This window comes from Nipponia nippon, unplaced genomic scaffold, assembly GCF_047370975.1.
Source record: "Nipponia nippon isolate SJK-2023a ecotype South Korea unplaced genomic scaffold, ASM4737097v1 scaffold_14, whole genome shotgun sequence".
Lineage (NCBI taxonomy): Eukaryota > Metazoa > Chordata > Aves > Pelecaniformes > Threskiornithidae > Nipponia > Nipponia nippon.
Genome location: NW_028262330.1, coordinates 3,114,008 through 3,130,408, shown reverse-complemented (window position 1 = coordinate 3,130,408; position 16,401 = coordinate 3,114,008). Strand labels below are relative to the sequence as shown.

General features: G+C 41.1%; 1 protein-coding gene across 6 annotated transcripts in view; it reads left to right on the top strand.

The window, feature by feature from the left end:
- The window catches only part of SPAG9 (sperm associated antigen 9), a 65,692-nt gene extending 53,269 nt beyond the window's left edge, over positions 1-12,423 (top strand). For 3 of the 6 annotated variants that reach the window (XM_087750665.1, XM_087750669.1, XM_009474146.2), the window contains 7 exons: positions 396-544; positions 1,696-1,867; positions 2,870-2,983; positions 4,757-4,795; positions 5,663-5,839; positions 6,638-6,775; positions 8,713-12,423. In XM_087750665.1, the coding sequence (XP_087606791.1) occupies positions 396-544; positions 1,696-1,867; positions 2,870-2,983; positions 4,757-4,795; positions 5,663-5,839; positions 6,638-6,775; positions 8,713-8,828 (905 nt within the window). In that variant the 3' untranslated portion in view covers positions 8,829-12,423. The remainder of the gene's footprint in view (positions 1-395; positions 545-1,695; positions 1,868-2,869; positions 2,984-4,756; positions 4,796-5,662; positions 5,840-6,637; positions 6,776-8,712) is intronic. The other 3 variants (XM_087750666.1, XM_009474148.2, XM_087750668.1) reach the window with 2 other exon arrangements.
- The last annotated feature ends 3,978 nt before the right edge of the window (positions 12,424-16,401 follow it).

Genomic DNA, 16,401 nt, shown 5'->3' with positions numbered 1-16,401 from the left:
GCCAACATTTCTATGTTCAGGCAAGCAGCAAGTGCCTAGCGCTGTGTGGGCAGTTGCTTGTTGCAATGTGTACTGATGCCTATCCAAGTAAAGCATTTAGCGCTAGGTAACTTGCTGTTTTTAAAAATGTTTTGACGAGTTTTGAACATGAGTCACTGTACAGCCTTATTATATTAAAAACAAAGTAGCCTTTGGGATGTTGATAGTTCATATAACTGGTTGCTGGTTTTTTTTTTAACGAGGAGCCTAGTCAATTTGTATTGACTTACCCAGATTATTACAGTGCTTTTAAAAAAATTAGACTGTTAAGATATTTTTCTGTACTTTTAAATTATTTTTAAACTCATAGGAATCTGTGTTTTGTTTTGTTTTTTCTTTTCCTTCTGTTTTTAAAGATGGTCAGTGGGATTTGACAAACTATCACCTCTTAGACCTGGGCCGGCCGCATCATTCAATAAGATGCATGACAGTGGTACATGACAAAGTCTGGTGTGGCTACAGAAACAAAATCTATGTTGTTCAACCAAAGGCCATGAAAATAGAGGCAAGTTAAAATGGTGTTTAAAATAATTAAATGTTGTGTTTTAATGCCATCTCACCACAGCTCAAACTCCAGAGTAACTCCAGAGAACAGTTATTTGTTCACCAGTACAGGAACAAGCAACCAAACAAATTTGTCTTGGGAAATACTATTGCATGTTCTTAAGATGTTTTCATTGTTTTGGAAGATTTTAAGCCATGATGAGACAGTTCTCATTTATTGAAACCAATTTTTTGGGGGTTTAGTTCTCCACTTCTAGCTGGCCAGGAACTGGAAAGTGTCCTTGGGCAGAGCTTGTAAGGCTAGCTCTCAGCTTGTTCTCTACATGCGTGCCTCATTGTGTTCTCCACCCACCTGTAGCCTTCTCTGTAATCTGTCTTTGCATACTTCAGAGGTTTGTAAGTGTTAATCTTGAATGTACTCTCCCTCCAGTTATAGAATAATTTGTTTATGTAAGGTGTGTAAGCTGGTGTTTCTGCAGTGTTGTATGTGTACCTGACATCTCAAGTACAGAAAGTGGCTAAGGTTTCTGAAAGCCATTAGCAGTATTAATACTTCAGCTTCTACTAATTGGCCTGAGACATGGGCCAGACCTTTTAAGAGTGACTACTCAGCTCTTCTGAAAATATCAAGCACCCAATTAATAATCTATTTTTGTGAAGACAACTATGTATATGGGAAAACTGAAATGAAGGAATGCATACAACAGTGAAATTAGTTGTTTGGCTGGTGGATGGTGTGTATTTTGCACGGGTGGGTTTGTATGCAAGAGCAAGGCTTGACAGAACTTTGAAGAGAAACACGTTTTGGGCATATGTATCTTGTGCTGTGACAGGACGACCTCATACCAAAAAGGCCCCGAGTTAAATGGAGGTGGAAGCCAGAGTAGGCTGGGATATGATATGTAAATGAAGACACAGTAGGAAACTGTGGCTTTGAGATCACACTCCAGGGAAGGAAATCAGCATTTTTACTATTACTTTACCAGCATCACATGGTAATTGTAACTAAGCTAAACACTGTATCTGCTAGTGATCTTGCAAATCAGAGGGTCGTAGATGACTTAAAGTTGCCGGTACTGACAGCGTAACAGAGAAGTCTTTCTTGCTCTTTCCTTCGTTTCATCTTCTGATTTAAAATCCAATCTTTCGTAGAAGTCATTTGATGCACACCCAAGAAGAGAAAGCCAAGTGAGACAGCTGGCGTGGGTGGGTGATGGGGTATGGGTGTCTATTCGTTTGGACTCCACCCTGCGTCTCTATCACGCGCACACGTATCAGCATCTACAAGATGTGGACATTGAACCTTATGTAAGCAAAATGCTAGGTAAGTTGATAAGAAAAACTGTGGTATTCTTACACCTCTTGCTGTCTGGAGCTTTCTTTTCTGGTTATGGATCAGGCAATTCGCACTGCAAACTAGGGGGAAGGGTGGGCGGAAGGCTAGTCAAATCCTGGTTGTAGAAACTTGAATCTGGAAGTAGAAGCCTAAGTCAGTCTGCAAAGCATGATGAGGATGATAGGTCTTCTGATACAGTCTGCTGATCCTACCTGGTGTCTAAAGTGTCCCTAAAAACTCAGAGCTAATGAGGAAAATGGTGGCTGGGTTGGGCAGGCATCAAGAGAGACGCTAAAATCCTTCTCCTGTTTTACTGTACTGATGCCTTTTTTTTAAATCTAAGAGTGGGGAGAATCCATTACTTGCCTGGAAAAATTGTCTCTTTTTTCAAAAAGATACAAATGCAAAATAGCAAATATTTATTGCTATTGAAGCTAATAAGCTTTCTGATTTTTTTTTATTAATGTTTATATAAGAGCAGTTTGACCACCTATGTAACACAACAAATACAGGTAATTGGGCCATGGGAAATCCTTCACAAGTAACTACCGCGCCATTGCTTAGCTGGTCAGCCTTCTGCCACTCCCCTCATAGTGCTAATGGACGAGAAATTAATTTTAATGGATGAGAAGCCATTACCTTACATCTGTAAACTCACAGTTTGTTTATTTGTTTGTTTGAAAAGCTGCCCTGGTGCTGTAAGCCCCCAAAGATTTTATTGTGCAGCATTACGGAGCTGTTTTACCTTTTGTGCTTTCTCACAGTTAACGTTAGTCTCTTTCTGTATAGGTTCACAGCTTAATTAACCGAGTGTTTTAGCCTTTTAGGTTATCTTTACAATTTAAATGTACTCCTCTACCTTGTTTCTGGTTGAAGTGGGAGGGAATTTACTTGTCTGCGTGGTTTGGGAGTTGGAGTTAAGATTCTCTGTTATGGAACTAAAATTAATCTTGCTCATAATTTTTGATGAAAAGCATCTTTTGTTTTTAGGTACTGGTAAACTGGGATTCTCATTTGTGAGAATCACAGCTCTTATGGTGTCTTGTAATCGTTTATGGGTAGGAACAGGAAATGGTGTCATCATCTCCATTCCATTAACAGAAAGTAAGTAAAATATAAATGAATAGCACTGTGCAATATGCTGTAGACACAAAAAAGAGAATATTAAACACCATTCGGATGCTTGCTAATGGATAGAAAGTTTTACTGCCAGGTCTGAATCTTTCAGGTTTGTAACAGATTGGGCCTGTGTGATGTTTAGCACCTAATCTGTGTACGTGGTTACAATTACTCGGAGCAAAAAAGCACATCTCCAAAACCTCCTGTACTTCCATTTGAGCAGAGTTGCTGTGGCTTGAATGAAAGAGACACTTTGAAGCCTTAGAGGTGTTACGAGCATTAGCAGCATTTATAGAAGTTTATTGCTTGTAAGAGATGGCTTTAGTTTTCTGATTAATGTTATTTTTGATTGCCATATGATCACCAAAGTAGATTTTTGTTTGATTTGAGCAAGTTGGTATTGTTGCTAATACAATTTGATTGGCTTTAGCTCTTGAGAATTCATCACAAAGCTGGTATAAAGGACTGGAACAGCAGTAGTACCGACTGCTTTCAAGGACATGTTCAAAGTTATAGGAGTTGTAAACACATTCTACAAACAGGGCGCTAACTTCTAGGTAAAATTCCAATAATGCAAATCCAGGTATCTGCGTAATAACAGACCCCAAACTCTTGTCATAGGCTGAAACTACTTGGGGGGGGAGGGGAAGCATTCAGACATGGGGAGCTGAACCTCGAGAGAAGGGAACGGTCCAGTTCAAGCGCAAAACAAAGCTTAAATAGGTAATGCCTGGGAAGAATCTGTGTGTAAATCGATCGCATTTAAAACAACAGCAACAAAAAAAAACCCCAACACTTGTGCCTGAGACTAATGTTAACACATGTGGACAGAAGTTTCAGAAAATAAAATACAGAACTTTGGTAGTCCTAATGGTACTGTTGTTATATAGAAAGTAGTACAGTCTGACAGGTGAAATTTTAGGGTAATTTAATAGTAAAAACTCTTCATGTTGTACCTGCTTTGTTGAACAGCACATACATGCATTGTTTCTCATACTGTTCCATTACATTGTTCATCCATTCAGTAAATGTGGTTTTTTGCATTGCATGACTGTACTAAGGAAGGACAGACTTCCTATCATGAATTTGAAACAGTTTAAATCATGCTTTCAAAAATTATAGCTCTTAATTTGCGTCAAGCTTAATGTAATGTTTTCCAGAGGAGTTTGTTTTAAAACAGCAGTGAACATGAAAAAAAATCCCTGTTAAAAGCTATTCAGTTTAATTTCAGTTGTTAGTTGTTCATGAATCGGAACAACCGTTTGTGGGTAGCCTGATAGTGGGTTTGAGAACCCTTGTTACAAATGTTCATGGGTCTCAAACAGTTGCATCCTTGCATAAGCGATTGCCTATCTCGGTTCCCTGGGTCTCAATAGCAGGGCACCTTCCAGATCCGCAGATGATGTTTTGAAAGGGCACTTGAAAACGTGGGTTGTTATCTATTATTTTGGGAGCCTCCTACCAAGGAAAGCGAGAAAGGGGAAACGTTGCCAATCAATAATAAACTTTATAGCAATAAAGCACATGAATGTGGCAGTGCTTTCGTTGTCCATTTTGTACTGAAACTTTTATAACGAGATGCTGTTCTTTGTGACTTTTTATTGAATCTTCTGTAATGAGATATTTACTGGTTTTAGGAGCTAAAATTTTAAGCTCTACCTTATCAAAAACCAAAATATGAGAGTGGTGGGTTCTCATTAATCCTTCTCCTCTACTGTCATACCTATCCATTTCCCCTTTCCTCCTTTCTCACTTTAGCTGTAATCCTCCACCAGGGACGTTTACTGGGGCTGAGGGGTAAGTGCAGATCCTGAACAAAAATCTATTTTCAGGCTTCTAATAGCCACTTCGAGGCTGTTTCCCACTCCTTATAGATTTACCCTTTGTATGTTCCTAAATGTTTTTCCACTTGCAGTTACTGCATTGCAGCAGTTTTATGTTCGCTAAATGGCCACCAATCTGCTCAGCAGTTTAGTGTATCATCCTACGTTGCAGCTGAACTTTCATACAGACTTTGTTTTTCTTCCAGCCAATGTGATACCATATCTTATAACTTTGTCATTAATCCACATCATTTACTGTCTTGTTACAAATCACTGTTTCTTTCACTCCTTTGATAGTCTTTGGAATGGAGATGGCTTGTATGTCTAGCATGAGTACTTCTCTGTTTTAATGGATTTTAAAACTTCTCAGTAAAAACTAGATGTAGAATTATAATAGGGTAGCTCCTTCATGCCCACAGGTGGCTATTTTTAGAGAATTTTTGCTGGCAAGGGGATACCCTATGATTAGTTGGAATGAAACGGTCTTTAATTATATGTTTAAGTACATTGAATTTGCTCATACTGAAACACATTAGAGGTATTTATTTTCTATGAAAGATACAGTCCTTTCACAAATTATTTTTTTGCAAAAGTAGGTTATTAAAATCTGGTGTTTATGCTAGACTAATAAGAATCCTGCTCCATTTTCTGATGTACTTAAAATAACGAAGCATGCGATCTTTTTTCTTTCCAGCTCTGTCTTGAATTGGCATTGCTGCCCTCCTGTTTCATTTTTATCTAAGTTGGCTTTAGCTTTTAGATGGTACCATAAGGTTTCTTAACAAATAACCATTTCTGTAATTTGTATTTTCAAGTAGAAAACACTTCTCTTCTTTTACAGCTAATAAAGCAGCAGCAGGCTCTGGAAACCGTCCGGGGAGTGTAATACGTGTATACGGCGATGAAAACAGCGACAAAGTGACTCCGGGAACTTTCATACCGTATTGTTCAATGGCACACGCACAGCTTTGCTTCCATGGGCACCGGGATGCTGTTAAATTCTTTGTCGCAGTACCTGGTGAGGTTTTATTACCATTCTTCAAACGAAGTTTCTTTTTCACCCTCATTTGCTTAGTTAAACATAGTATTTAGGTAAAGATAGCAAGTGTATGAAATTGTACATTCAGAAACAATTTATTATACTTTATTTGCAAGGCTTATCTGATTCAAAAGTGCAGTATCGATAATGGGAGGAAAAGGGTTTGGTCACAAAGAATGAAGTGCTTTGCTTCCATCTGGGAAAAAGGTACTGTGGAAAGTGAGTACTCGCCGATTAAGAAGGCAGTCAACTGCTAATTGATGTGAGGTCCAACTGTGAGAGTGACATCCCGCAGGAGGGATGAGCTGCGAAGGGAGGAGCCCCCAAAGGGCAGAATCTCAGTTGAAAAAGCTAAGAGTTTCCTAGAAGCCGCAGTGCTGGCTGAATACCCTCTCGGTGCTTGTAAGCACTTCATGCGCTGGAAGTAAATGACAGAAGTCTGCTTAATGGGCTGACGTGCACTGAATCATTTTAGTTGTGTGTCTGAAAGTCTTTAAGTCTGTTTCGATGTCATTCTCTAGATCTGCATGCCTGTGCTGTGAAATCTATCAGGAGGCATTTAATTCTCTGATTTCCGTTGAACTGACCTGAACAGATTCTTCATCTCTTTAAAGAGATGAAATCGGAGCAAAGCTAGCTTTCTGTCCCTCGCTGAAGAGAGACTAGAATCCAAAGTTAAGTGTGTCGTTAGGCATTAAGTATGTCATCCAATGACCAAATACAGGGCATATTATTCTGTGAGATGTGGCATAAAAATGTATTCTGTTTTTCATCTAGGTCAGGTTGTTTGCCCACAGAGTAGTGGTGGAACAGAGCTAACGGCTGATAAACCGGCCCAAGAGTCCTTCAACCAGAGTCCCTTAAAATCAATGTTGGTGATCAGTGGTGGAGAAGGATATATTGACTTCAGAATGGGTAAGAAAACTGAGCTTAAAATCAGTTGTAACGTCTTCATACTGAAAGGTCATTAACCATGTAATAACTCCTGTTGTGACTGCAGAGTGCGGTTGTGTGGTCAGTCAGTAGATAGTCTTTACTGAGCAAGTGCAAGGACAGAAGTATCTTTATTCTCCCACATGCACACACACCTTCAGCTGCTGTTTCTCCTCCCAATAAACCATGACCTCTGAGATGACTGTGCAGAAAGGTTTATTTGGAACTCTGCTTTGGAGTCATGTACCACCTTACTGTGTATGCTTTCAGTCTTGCTTTGACAGGTTAGTCTTCTATCTCAAACTGCTGGAAAACACGTCCTTAGTTACTTAAATATGCAGATGACTATAAAAAAAAGTCATGTATTACATGAAGAGCACTCAAACTAAAATTTACTAATTTTTGAGGGAAAAGGGAAAAAATAGTTCACTCTTATCTTTGCATGTCCTTTTTAATCTGATGGTGCTTTTCTTGGATAGCACTCTTGTATAATCTAGCCCATAAAAGATTTCTTGTGTAAACTTTTTTTTTAACTGAGGCTTTTGGGGAAATATAACAAAATGAGAGTGGCTGTGGCTCTATGCTTAGAATCTGCAGCTGGAGACCTTGACAAAAAGTGCATAAAAAAGAGTGACAACTCCTAGACCTGGTTTTGACCTTTTGCCTAAATCTGTCTATAGTGTTTTTCAAAAACAAACACACACTTTAAAAAAAAACAAATAAACAACAACAAAAAAAACAAACAAAAAAACACGAAAAAACACTATAAAGGGAAACCCATGAAGGCCAGTGCAAATTCTGTCATCCCACTAGTCAATGACAACCACGTCCCTGCTGGTAGCCCACGGGGAGTTAGGTGGGAGGCAGGACTTGAGGCAATTCTGTGCCACACTGTAGTGAGTATTGAAATCTCTGCGCTTGCTGCAAGCAAGCTGGTATAGCCACATACCAAACGTGCATTTTGCTGTCCTTGTGGCATGATGCAAAGCCATGAACTTAAGCGTTAGTGCTGTAGCTGCATTAGCTCAGCTGTTACCACATTAGTGCAGCAAACTGGCTCAAGAGCAAGTTCAGGCCATTCTATGTTTAGATTCCTCAGACCTCCAGAGTAGTCCAACCAGAAAACCAGCCAAACTGCCTTGAAACCTTCCTGAGGTTGTAGGTCAGTTCCCATTTCATCTGATTAAACTGACGTTCTTCCGTACCACAAGACTGCCTCTGTATTGATGTTTATTACTGTCCACGTGCAGCTTTGTGTAGTGGTTAGTCTGTCACCTTTGATCCAAGTCGGCTCATGTCATCAAGAGTTCGGACGCAGTTACAAAACTGCTTCGCTCTTTTGAAGAGCAATAATGGAGAACAGGCTTAAGGCTGTCTTGTGCCAGCGTGCGCAGAGTTGTGACAAGCTAGGATAACTGGAACAGGAGGAAAGAAGGGGAAAGGTTCGTCATAGACATGAAAGTTGCATTGTCTCACTTGTGCTCAGTTACCGCTCTTTATTTCCAGAGCGCTTTATATGGTTTACGTATTTATGCTATCTCGTGGCATAACCGTCACCATTTCTGCCTGCGAGGTACTGCAAGTTTGCAAACTAGGTTGTTTTTCCTCTGCCTCAAAGAGTTATAAGTAATGAAATGCATAGAATATGGGTACTTATGAAACTACAGTTAATTGGGGGGGCTAGAACTGAAGAATATGACCATCAGAATTCTAGGTTCTGAAACAATTATTCAACAGACTTTCAGTTTGTAATGTATATATTCACAACCTTGAATATGCTTTTGCTTTTACATGAGCATTTAGCAACTACTGTCTTTTATAGTGTTTGTCTTGTAAACCTGGATGTCACTTGTCTTGCTGCATTTGGTGTTAATACTGGGGTTTTTTTGTCTGCCTGAATCAAAGCTGTTGTTTTTCAGGTGATGAAGGTGGAGAATCTGAACTCCTTGGAGAAGCTCTACAACTTGAACCTTCTGTAGCCAAAGCTGAGAGGAGTCACTTGATAGTGTGGCAAGTAATGTGTGGCAGTGAGTGAGCCTGTAGGATGCAGCTGGAGACCTTAAAAAAAGAAAAAGAAAAAAAAAAAAAAGGAAAAAAAAAAAGCTTCTGCATGTTTTTTTTATTTTGTGAAACCTGTTTCACTACATGATGTTGAAGCATTTCTTTGCTGTTTAACTTTATATTGCAAATCTGTCATACCTTTAACTATACAGGAATTGGCTTGTGCTGTTTTACTGCACCCGTGTTACATGGAACAGTATAATGAAATCAGATCTTTCTCAGAACTGGTGTGCACACCATAGTAAGCAACCGAGACATTAGTTTTACTGTACCACAGCAATCTAATGTAGTTCACTTCTTTGGTAGTCTCACTTGAGTTCAGCTTTATTACAACTGAGCTTCATTTCACTGTATAATGCATTGAGTAAAACAGCAAAGTTGTTCCCAGAGTATTAAAAAATTGACAAATTATAAGATGGATTATTAAGACTCGTACAAATACTCAGTGAGGGCTCAAGCAAACTGTAAATTTCGGCTTTTGTTTTCAAACCTGGAAAATCTTGCTTACATAGTCTATATGGTTTAATTTGTTATGCTCATCAGAATTTCTGGGGGGAAGAGGGGATTGTATAGGAATTAAGATGACAATATTTAAATAAAATTACATGTTTTCACTATTGAACCTTAAAGTTTGAGAACTGCTGCCCTCAATAATGAGCAATTTCGAGCATAGTGTTTTCCCATTTCCCTGACACGGAACAACTCTGTTTCCAAAGGGTATACTTAGGATGATTTGAATTTTGAAAATAACTGTAAATTCCTGAACAGGGGATATGTTTTGTTCTTTTCTTGTCTTAACTCCTTATGTCCTAAGCACTAGAATGATCTTCTCTGCCTAGCTGGTCAAACTCATGAGGCACTACATGTGTGAAGGTTAAAGACCTCGATTAGAGCATGAGAAAAGACTGAGAGTGTACAGGAAAAATGCATTCTGCCCAAGTGAGATTGTAAAGGAACTTTAGTGCCAGATAATTAGGTACCAAATGTATTTTTTTTTGTAGCTGCATACCCCAATTTAGTTTAAAAAAAAAAAAATTTAGCAACAATGTTAGCAGGTAACACTAAGATTGAGTAAATTGATGAAAGTCAGGAGACTCTAATATTAGGCTGACATTCTGTCTACTCACCATCTATTTTTTTAACCATAAGTGTGAGTTGAAGATTGTCTTCCTTTTACATTGAATTTCCTACATTAGTATCAGACCTAAGTTAAACACTTCATGATTTCTGTACTTCAGAATATTTTAAAACCCAGATTTGTTCTTTCATTTAGTCTCTGGAAAGTAAAAGTTTTGAGGGGTTTTAATAAACATCCAGCACTTACCCCCAAAAGGCTGGGACTGTTCTGTTCGGATTAGCAGAGAAATTTAGTAACTTGATTATGTGAGAGAACTGAACAGTTTCAGAGGAGTAAATGTAGAAACACTTTTTTAAAACTGCCTAAACATTTTTATGCAATAGGAGCAGTTCTGGTCTATCAGGCAAACATGTGTTTATATATTTTCTTAATTTTTTAAATGAACACATTTAGCTGAGGTCTATTGTGTAAATATATATTTAGGCAGCTTTTTCAAATGCATATCATAGCTGATAAACCAGAAAAACTCCATTCAGGTCTATTGGTTAGATTTATATGTATAAATACTTTTTAAGCGACATATTTTGTACACAGCTGTTCCTCTCGTAAATATGTATTTAGGACATGAACTATGTAGTAAAAATCCTTATTAAAGATGTCTAATATCTTGGTAGTATTTTTCTCTTCAGAATGCCAAAAGTGATGAGAGCATGTTGTTCTTAATTTGCTTTCCAAATTCATCTTTAACGTCACTCTTAAAGTACTTTGGCTTAAATATAAAGTCTGGGAGCTTTTCAAAAACTACACAAATACAGAAAGTAAACCGACTAAACACGCTTAGAAAGACCTATTTAAAACTTACTTAGACATGTTGAACCTGAAGCACATCTGAAGTAACTTACGAGATTGGATGTCTAGGAAAAATGCTGTCTAAACTTTTACTGTTGTGCAGAATCTTCACTGTGAGTGGTGCAGTTTCATTGCTTCTCCTGCCATTTTCTTAAATTTAATTTTTTTGTTCTTTTTGGAAAACACAGTCTCCAAAGGTTTTACTCACTGCTTGATTGTCACATTCTCATGTTCTCAGAAGAAAAGCGCACAATTCTGTTCCTTTGTTCTTGTATAGCATTTTATTTGTAATTAGCGATGAGCTGATTTCTCTGAACGGCTTTACTGCTCTCAAATAGAGCAGTTCAATCTGACAAGTGTACCTGGTCCTTTGCCAAATGTATCTGGTCCACCGTGCCATTTTAGTCACCTCAGTGGGCCGACTCTTGCAAATTTTTCAGAGAATGAATGATTGTTTCTGTCCAAAAGTGGAAGGGTTTTAAAGAAGACAATAGGTTAACGATGTACCACTGTGGGTGTAGATAAAAGGCATGTGCACTCCTCTGTATTTCTCATTTAAAAACTTTATCCCCTGTCCTAAGGTACAGTAGATTAAATGGGTCCCTGTTGTCATCACAGTGCACTGGGGTTTACAAACTCTACTTAAGGTCGCTCTGAATGGTGAATAAAGCGCGTAAAACCCCAGGCATTGAGATGACGATACACTCCTACAAATCCGTCTCAAGAATGTGTTTATGCATACACTCATGTGATTAAAGCATCATATAAATAGGAGCTAATCTCTTGATAGCTACAGCTTGTTAATAGTTTGGAAACATTTCGAGCACAAAATATGCAGCACATTACTTGCCTGGGTAAGGGTGTTTGCATGGTAAAGGTGAAATGCGTTGTATAAGCTGCTGCGTTGTCCATTTCTTGTAAAGGTCTTCCTGCGTTGGATCAGATAGAGCTGGCAGAGCGTAGACACTTTATCATAGGCTGCCTTAGTAACAAACAAATGTTAAATCTGTTTTATTATACTAACTGTTCTAAAGAACGTGTGTCTTTTAAAATGCTGTGTAACTGAATATTTATTTCCATGTGAGTATTATAAAAGTTACCAAAGGATTAAACCTGACTTAGCACTCTTGTAAGTGGCCCTGTTGAGACAGGGTCTTGTGAAGGCCCTGCTCTGTAAAACAAGACACGGTAAACTCAAATACAGTTCTTTAGGGAAATGAAATGTTGTTTTTTTTCGAACAGGGTTATGCCATATTGTAACAACCTATGTTGCACCTCAAAGCATTTTTCTATACACTAAATGTCTCTCCCGCCCTCTAACAAGATTAAGTTTCCTTTATTAATTTTGTTGATGCACATTTCTCAATCTTTTAAACATATATTTTAAACATTTTATGGTCTGTAATTTTTGAAAGTTTTGTCTGTTGGACACTTTACGCTGAATTTTACTTGCCTCTGTAATCCGAGATGGATACTACAGCGTTAAACTTGCTGTCTGTTAAAACTTGAGGCTTCTTTTCTGTGAGCAGAAAAGCTCATATAGCAGTGTAGTTATTTCAGTATTTATTTCTATTATTGAATCCATGGGGTTCAGAATGTAACTTTGTACATGAAATATATATAAATATGTATATGAAACATGCATCGGATTGGTGTGTTCTTTGTAGTCTCATGTTAAGTTCAAAGTTTTGCCAGAAGGCATAGCAATTGGGTATTTTACACTAGCAGTCAAATATTGCCACCATAAATACAGGTAGTAATAGATCTGAGTCGGCCCACAGCTAGTGCGATCCTGCTACCTCATACTGGGCCTCAGCAAAACTCTGAAGAAAAACTCTGTTCCCGGAGTGGCTCCCAGACACGGCCCACAGCCCCGCCGATTCCTAGGATGAGAATCCAGAGGAGATCCGCTTAGCTGCAGCTCGGGTGAAATAGGTGCCGGCACTGCAATTTATTTTTCAAGTTTTATTAGCACCTTACCAAAGCTTCATCTAAGTTCAAATGCACGTTGGTTGCTTACCGCACAGCAACGGAAATAATGTATTTATAAGGCAGAAGAATGAGGAGTCGGTGACGAGATTCATTTCTACTGCAGAAACAGAACACGCGGCTAGAGCCAGGTTTTCATTTTTTCCTGGCTCATCTGCCCCTTTCTAACCACGTTTGCCCCAGCAAGTTATCTTGATTAGTATGTAGCAAGTGGCCATGCCACTGAAAATATTTGGTTAACCTTCGTTACGATGGATTGGGGCGGCCCCCTCCTTGTGCGATGGAAATGTTCTGGCCCCAGCGCGCCGGGGGCACGGTGCCATTAGAGCCCTGCCTCGCCGGCGCGGCCGTGCAAGCAGCTGTGACCCCTGCTTCTCTCCGGCGGTAGCGAAGGGTCGCCATGAACTTGTTGCTTTTGAATACCTCTAGGATACTTCATATCTGCATGTGCCAACACAGGAATCATCCGTGGTTCAGAAAACAAAGTGTTCTGTTGCCAGTGTTGTACCAACTGGAAATTTTATCATCTTGGTGCTTTGAAAAAAAAAAAAAAAAAATCCTTATGCTCACTTACTGGAGTCTTCTCACAAGACTTTTGCCTCTCCAGAACAGATGTACTGACACATTTCCCTCTCCTCAACAGCGTTTATTCTCGGGATGTGTCCATTGGCACACGTGTCGCATCATTGCGCTGTGCTGACAGCGTGTGTGTGTATGAAATAGGAAGAAGCATCATAAGTCTTTCCTCTGGCAATGTTTAAGCTCTTCTGGCAGCCCTGACAGCACCTCAGGTCTGGGGGTAAGTACTTTAATTTTTCAAATCCTGTATCGAGAGAAGTGCTAACAGAACTGTGAGCTAGGTTAAGGTGTTACAAATGCTATTTGGAGCCTGAAGTTTTAAGCCGTTATAAAGTGTTCAGGCCCTTCAGCAATGAAGGTGGTGGTACCAGGAAAAGCACGCGCAGTTTCTGTAGCAGATTTTTCAGAAGTTCTCCCAGTTGTATCAGTCTCGTATAAAAAGAGGTATTCGATCAGAATACATCAAATGTGAACAGTTCAGGAAGTGAAAATGCTTCAGTGTGAATGCTTTTTATTGGAAAATACTTGTTTGCTGGAAATTAAATCTCAAGCTTACTGAGAGAGATTGAGATAATTTCCCTTTTTCTCCAATGGAAAAGCAAACCAAAATGAGGGATTCTTTTTGCCATCGCCCCCCTTTTTCTCGTCCTGTAATCTATTTGAGAGCTGCTTAGGCAATACAGCCTGTAAATGTTATTTAACATTGCGATGATCTCTGATGCACGAGTGCCCCTTAATTCTACAGTAAAGGAAGCGTTGGGGAGGCCGTTGGGCCTTGGCCCACGCTCCGGGTTCATGGCACGGCCTTCAGGACTTCTTGCAATTTTGCATGGTGATAGTTAACGTCCTAAAAAAACCTATTTCGAGGTGACAAACCCAAGTATGAGAATTGTCCTGCTTTTCAAAACACTCAGTGAAGCGATGGTGGGAACGGCGCCGATGAGAAGCGATGTGGATTGGCGCTTGTTACCTGCTTGTGCTCCTGGGTGGGATGGAAACCCCCAGGGCTGGGCGCAGCCTGTGTGGTGTTCAAACACAAGATGGTGCTCTTACCATTCAAAGACAACATGGAGACCTAGAGGGAAAGCTCATTATGCTGGAGTATTCTCTTCTCCCTGCCTTTCTCTCAGCATCCAAGTTTCAGGTTTCCTCTAACAGCTCTTCAAGGTGAAGCTGTTGTGTCGGTGGTCAAAGAAAGGAAAGGAGAATCCGAGTGTTTGGTCACTGAAGGGTTCAGAAGATGGCTCTCCCTTGCCTTCACCTCTCTGCGGTGGTTACGTCCCGTCGTGGGGATTTGTCTGCCTCTGGTACAGCCTCAGCCAAGAGGCTGGGCTGGAGGTGGCTGCTCCGGAGCTGGGACCTCTTCAGCCCCTTGTGTCTAATGCTTAGAAAAAGGAAAGGAAAAGGCTTTCCTGCTTCAAAAAAAGATCACGCTGGGCAGCCCCTGCGCCCCAGCCAGCGGGAAGGAGCCGGGCAGGGTGGGTGCTGCCTGCAGCCCTGGGGCCAAGCAGCTGCTTTGCAGCATCCCCCTCCCTGCCGCTGCTCCAGCTTCAAGAAAGTCTGCTCCAGTTTGCAGGTGGGACATGAATGACCCCCTTCATTCGTACCCTGCTGCACACGAGCAGCGGGGCTGGCTGTGACGCCGAGGGGGCTGGTGCTTCACACATCTGGCCACGGACCTTCCCCTTCTCTCCTCCACCCCAGAGGCCAAGGGCTTTGGGACATGCAGGTGGCTTCTGCAGTGAAAGGGAGGGTTGCTGCCATCACCCACTGTTGCTGCCACCTCTGCACAAAATGTCACTGTGCCCAGGGGCTCCTGCTTTGGAGGCTGGCTCAGGTCTGGAGCTTAAATGAGGAAAAAAAGGAAAAAACAAACAAAAAAAAACATGCTGGAAACCTTCCCAGACTCCACATCTGCTTTTCATTTCCACCTTTTAGCATGCGGGGCCGAGGCGGGGAGCGCTGTGTCCTGGCGGCCCTGGGGCCCTGCCCCGGCTCTGCGCTGCAGGGATGGAGCTGCCGCCAGCCTGGTCCCACATCTGGACCAGCGTGGTGGCAGTGGCAGCGCCCCGTTATGGTGTCGTCGTTATGCTATCTCGTGGCCTGGTTTGCAGACACGGTTCTCAGGGTCTCCCTTTAAAATAAAATTAGGCTGATGTTTGCTTTGAGTTTAAGGAAAAGAAAAGCTGGTAGGTGCTGCTCTGGGTCAGGCCACCGGTCCTGCTCTCCTGTCTGATGGTGGCTGAAAGCAAATGCCTGGAGGAGAGAGCAAGAGCGGGGCAGACCTGTAGGTCACCCCGCAGCCCGCTACGCCTTCAGGCTTGAAGACTCAGCTTCTTCCTCATGGAAACAACTGGGCTGATGGAAAATGGTGCAGCTGTCTGCATCCCAGCAGGAATAAAAAGCAGGAAAACAGCTTGTTGGTTTGCAAAGGTGGCTGGAATACCTCTGGATACCTCTCTACATGTGGTAAATACTGAGAATGAGAGAAAGCTTTGCATTTCTTCCACCACTTACTTTTCTTGTGCCACTGCACGGGCGCCCCTGGCAGGTGCTGCTGCAGGGACGCGGGTGCAATGCACAGCTCTGCCCATGCTCCCTTGGGGCATTTGGTTTCTGCTCCCCGGGATGGCAGAGACACATCTGCGGAGAGGAGAAGCACGTGGATCAGGTGTGAAGGGTTTCAGTCTTTCAGGCCAGACGTGGCAGCGGCTTGGGGTGAGTAATTGCACTGGGAAATGGTGTTAAAGGCTGATGGGGAAGGCTGAATCCAGGAAAGAAAAGATGCTGAGGACTTTTTTGGCTGCTAATTGAGGTGTTCAATGAGAGAACAGCAGGATGTGTGTGTGGGCAGGGAAAATGGAATTCTTGTCAAAATTGCCCAAAAGCTAATGAAAATCCCTGAGATAAGAGAGAGGTGAATTGTGCGGCATCCACAAAACCATTAGAGTCCGGTTGACTCATTTGCAAATAAACACTGTGTGGGTGCTCACTAGCAAAAAAAGCTCTTCTGCCCTTTGCAGATGTGCCTGCACCTCGTCCCTCCTGGGAA